Raw genomic sequence first — 4,662 nt, 5'->3', positions numbered from 1 at the left:
TGCTATAAGAACTTAACTGAAAACTGATTTTTCAATAACAAACCTAAATTCACTGGGAACTCAAATCTCATTCTTTAGTAAAGAGAAATCTGAAGCAAGCAAAAGAAGCAAGGGGCGGCGTGATACAAAGTTTCTGCCAAAAAGTTTTCCTATGTCTCTTGTCTAATTAAAATAATAAAGAAACAACTCTAGAGCTCATCATGTTCTTCATCATCTTCACCTCCCTCAGGGGCCGCACCACCTGTTCTCTGATAAACAGCCGTAATAATCGGGTTGCAAACCGCTTCCACCTCTTTTAGCTTCTCGTCATACTCTTCCTTCTCCGCCGACTGATTGTCATCGAGCCACTCAAGAGCCTCCTTTGTTGCCGCTTCAATTTTGTCCTTCTCATCGGCTTCTAGCTTGTCGGCTAATTTATCCTTGTCACTGATTTGGTTCTTCATGTTGTACACGTAAGTCTCGAGGGCGTTACGGGCATCGATCTTCTCCTTCACCTTCTTATCTTCCTCGGCAAACTCCTCGGCTTCACGAACCATCCGCTCGATTTCTTCTTGACTCAACCGACCCTTTTCGTTCGTGATTGTGATCTTTTCTGCCTTGCCGGTTCCCTTATCCTCAGCCTTCACGTTCAAGATACCGTTGGCGTCTACTTCAAATGTCACTTCAATTTGCGGGGTTCCCCTGTTTCAATATCAAACAAAACGTCAATTGTCACGTCAACTGTCAAGCTATGAAATAACATTAGTATTAGGTAATTAACAAACCTTGGAGCTGGTGCGATGCCAGAGAGATCAAACTTTCCGAGCAGTCTACAATCCTTTGTAAGACTCCTTTCACCTTCGAAGACCTGAATCGACACAACGGTCTGTTGATCTTGGTATGTGGTGAACACCTGAGATTTCTTGGTTGGGATAACGGTGTTCCTGGGGATCAACTTGGTCATCACTCCTCCGACAGTTTCGATACCAAGGGTAAGTGGGGCCACATCCAAAAGAAGGATATCTACATCAACATTATTTTCATATCAATTAGAAATAAAAACATGAACATTATATATTATTATAGATTTATAGATAATAGTAATGATAATAAAGTATGAAAGGGTTTGTTTAATCGTTTAGTTGTTTACCTTTGGTTTCATCACCACCTTCTCCGCTCAAAATACCACCTTGAACTGCAGCACCAAAAGCAACAGCCTCGTCAGGGTTCACACCCTTGTTGGGTTCCTTGCCATCGAAGTAATCTTTAAGAAGCTGTTGAACCTTTGGAATTCTGGTACTACCACCAACAAGAACAATCTCGTCAATTTGGCGTTTCTCTAGACCAGCATCTTCCATAGCTTTCTTCACAGGTCCCATGGTCTTTCTGAACAAGTCATTGTTCAACTCCTCAAACCGGGCTCGGGTCAATGGCTCGGAGAAATCAACACCGTCAAAGAGTGATTCGATCTCAACACGGACTTGATGCTGGCTACTCAAGGCTCTCTTGGCACGTTCAGCTTCCCTCCTTAGCTTTCCGAGAGCTCTGTTGTCCTTGCTGATGTCCTTTCCGTGCTTCTTCTTGATTAACTTGATGAAGTATTCCATGATCCTTTGGTCAAAGTCCTCACCTGGAAAACCGACATAACTTTAGCAGGCAATAATGAATGCCGAAATGCTTCAGATTTTAACAAAACACGTACCTCCAAGATGGGTGTCTCCGTTTGTGGATAGAACCTCGAAAACACCGTTGTCAATGGTCAAGATACTGACATCGAATGTACCACCACCAAGGTCAAAAACTAGAATGTTCTTCTCACCACCCTTTTTGTCCAAACCATATGCAATAGCAGCAGCTGTAGGCTCGTTGATGATTCTAGCAACGTTTAAGCCAGCAATCACACCAGCATCCTTGGTAGCCTGTCTTTGGGCATCGTTAAAGTATGCTGCAAAATGAATTGAAATAACAAATCATTAGCAATTAGTATTCCAAGGGTACAAAGCTCAAACATATCTGTAAGTCTGCAACTTTGTAAGTTACTAACCAGGAACTGTGACGACAGCATCCTTAATTTTCTTTCCAAGGAACGCTTCAGCGGTCTCCTTCATCTTTGTTAGAATCATGGCACTGATTTCCTCCGGACTGAAAACCTTAGTTTCCCCGTCTTTAAGTTTAACTTGGATATAGGGCTTTCCATCCTTGTTCACAATTTTGTAAGGAACGAGTTTCATGTCCCTCTGGACTTCTTTATCCTCAAACCTGATATACGAAGGTTAAATTGTCAATATTGTTAAGTGTTAACTGTTAACCACTTTAATGCCAATATCTTTAGAAACAAAGATTAACAATCGAAAGTACATACTTCCTCCCGATAAGTCTCTTAACATCAAAGATAGTCCTTTCGGCATTTACAGCCGCTTGATTCTTTGCTGCCTCACCAATCAACCTCTCGGACTCTGTGAAAGCCACCCATGATGGAGTAATACGGTTTCCTTGGTCGTTAGCTATGATCTCAACATGACCGTTTTTGTAAACACCAACACAAGAATAAGTAGTCCCAAGATCTATCCCAATAACTGTTCCTAACTTGTTAGCCTCTTCTTTTGCTATGGAAATTGCAGATAAACAACCTGTAGCACACAGTCGTTTAGTATATTAGAAATGATTAATCCTTCAATTTCATCCACAATTCTTAAAAATATGAGAAATAATTATAAAACTATTTCAATCAACCATCCATCAAGACAAGTTCCACACAAATAATTATAAAAACTAAGGCATGGTGACGACGAACAAGAAACTAAATAAGTAGCAACAATTATCATGTTAAAAAGCATCTAATGAACCGCAAATAACAAGGTCTATAGAAACTATATTAACTATGAGAGTAAATTGGTGTCCTTTACGTTTGTATCAAATTACAACCGGTGTCCTTTAACTAAAGAAATTACTGGCTCTGTCCTTTATGTTACCGGTTTTTAACACGTTATGTCCTTTAGACCTAACCAATTTTATATTAAAAAGTTGAAATAAATAAATTTCTTTTGTCCTCTTTATTTTTTCTGTCGATCGCTCCGTTTTTTAGTTAATCCAAACAAAAATATAATGCGTGGTGTGGAATTTAAATTATATAATCAAAGTAAAATATTTAAAATTTTCAATTAATCCAAACAAAAATATAATTCATGTTAAATTGAGATGAAAAAACCATGTCGCCCTCATGTGAGAGGCATATGGTAAGGCTTAATCAAAAAAACTTAACTAGGTTAGGGCTAAAGGACATAACATGCTAAAAACTGGCAACATAAAGGACAGAGCCTGTAATTTCTTTAGTTAAAGGACAGTAATTATAATTTGATACAAACGTAAAGGACACCGGTTGTAATTTACTCTAACTATGATCTATGTTTGCTCATTTAACATTCGACTTAGACTATCACATACAATAATTTCTGTAATTTGGCTATAAGAATAATCTAATTTCTATTCAAAAGGCGCCGAGAAAATCAACTGTAGGTGTAAAACTAACACAACTAAGTTAACCAAATTGATATCAATGCCATATTATTGAATCTAAATCATGTTTCCAACACCTAGTGAGCATGATCAAATCGCAACTCATTTCATTAAGACTAGGTATCAATCTGAACGTACAAAAACTCATTTTATAAACCTAAAGGTGTTCAACGTTGATGTCTACGTACGATCAACTATAACGCATTTCTAAACGTTTTCGTTACGAATTAAGCATTGATCTTCTTAATATCAGTAATCAGCAATACAAATAAACAACAGTAACCTGTAAACATACTAGCAACTAATAAACAACAATCGCGAAACCCTAGCGTTCTCAGATCTCGAACAAATTCCATAAAAATGATTCAAAAACAGCTAAACATTCTCAGATCTAGACTAAATTCGTCTAATATAAACGAAATAACAGCAAAACTAGATCAGATCTGTGAATAAACTTCATAAACAAAAGCTTGAAAAATGAAATTACCGATTAGAATAATCGCTAACGCGACGCCGGAGCGAGCCATGGCTTCTTCGACCTTCACTCAAACCCTGTGTAGTGAGATTTCAGTTTTTTCGATTGAAGAATGTGTTGGTGGAATAATATAATGTAATGGCGCGTGGAGGATAGGGGGTTGAATAAAGCGAGTGGGCTTTGTGCGGATCTGTCGTGAGTAATTGCATGTCATCGGTGGTGACGTGGACCAATCAGAAATGAAATAGGGGTGTTTGAACCAATAACAATGGATCTCGTGTTTGATCTGACGTGGTTTCCTCTATTGACCCTCGTTTCGTCATGGTTCGTGAATCAGATCTTGTTGATAATTATTTTACTAATTATTAAAATTAAAATTAATCTTACAACATTAGGCTATAGGGTGTGGTCATGACCCTCATGACCACCATGACCCTCCATGTTAGTGCCATGTAACTAATCTTTAATCCATCATCCAAAACCACTACCCTAAGGGTATGGTCATGACCCAAACCATTAGCCCCTTATTTATTATCTTTGTCTAAACAAAAAGGAAATGATTTGTTGAAAAATGGAAAGGAGGACCATGGTTGCCATGGTTTAATCCATGCAAACCATGGTGGATCAATCAAGGGGATGGTGTAGCCTTCTATTCATGTTCCTAGGTGGCAAATCATGTCCCAACCATGATC

At 38.4% G+C, this 4,662-nt stretch overlaps 1 protein-coding gene across 1 annotated transcript; it reads right to left on the bottom strand.

Annotated features, from left to right (window-relative positions):
* LOC110926376 (luminal-binding protein) lies at nt 1-4,086 on the bottom strand. The gene is made up of 7 exons (XM_022170128.2): nt 3,983-4,086; nt 2,342-2,609; nt 2,024-2,238; nt 1,682-1,924; nt 1,130-1,609; nt 765-1,002; nt 1-681 (listed from the first exon to the last, which is right to left on the bottom strand). Exons 1-7 carry the CDS (start codon nt 4,020-4,022, stop codon nt 189-191), a joined length of 1,977 nt encoding a protein of 658 aa, XP_022025820.1. The 5' UTR covers nt 4,023-4,086; the 3' UTR covers nt 1-188.
* Between the last annotated feature and the right edge of the window lie 576 nt (nt 4,087-4,662).

The sequence above is a fragment of the Helianthus annuus genome, chromosome 17 (assembly GCF_002127325.2).
Source record: "Helianthus annuus cultivar XRQ/B chromosome 17, HanXRQr2.0-SUNRISE, whole genome shotgun sequence".
Taxonomy (NCBI): Eukaryota; Viridiplantae; Streptophyta; class Magnoliopsida; order Asterales; family Asteraceae; genus Helianthus; species Helianthus annuus.
The sequence above is the reverse complement of the archived record's forward strand: the minus strand, read 5'-3'. Positions and strand labels throughout refer to the sequence as shown.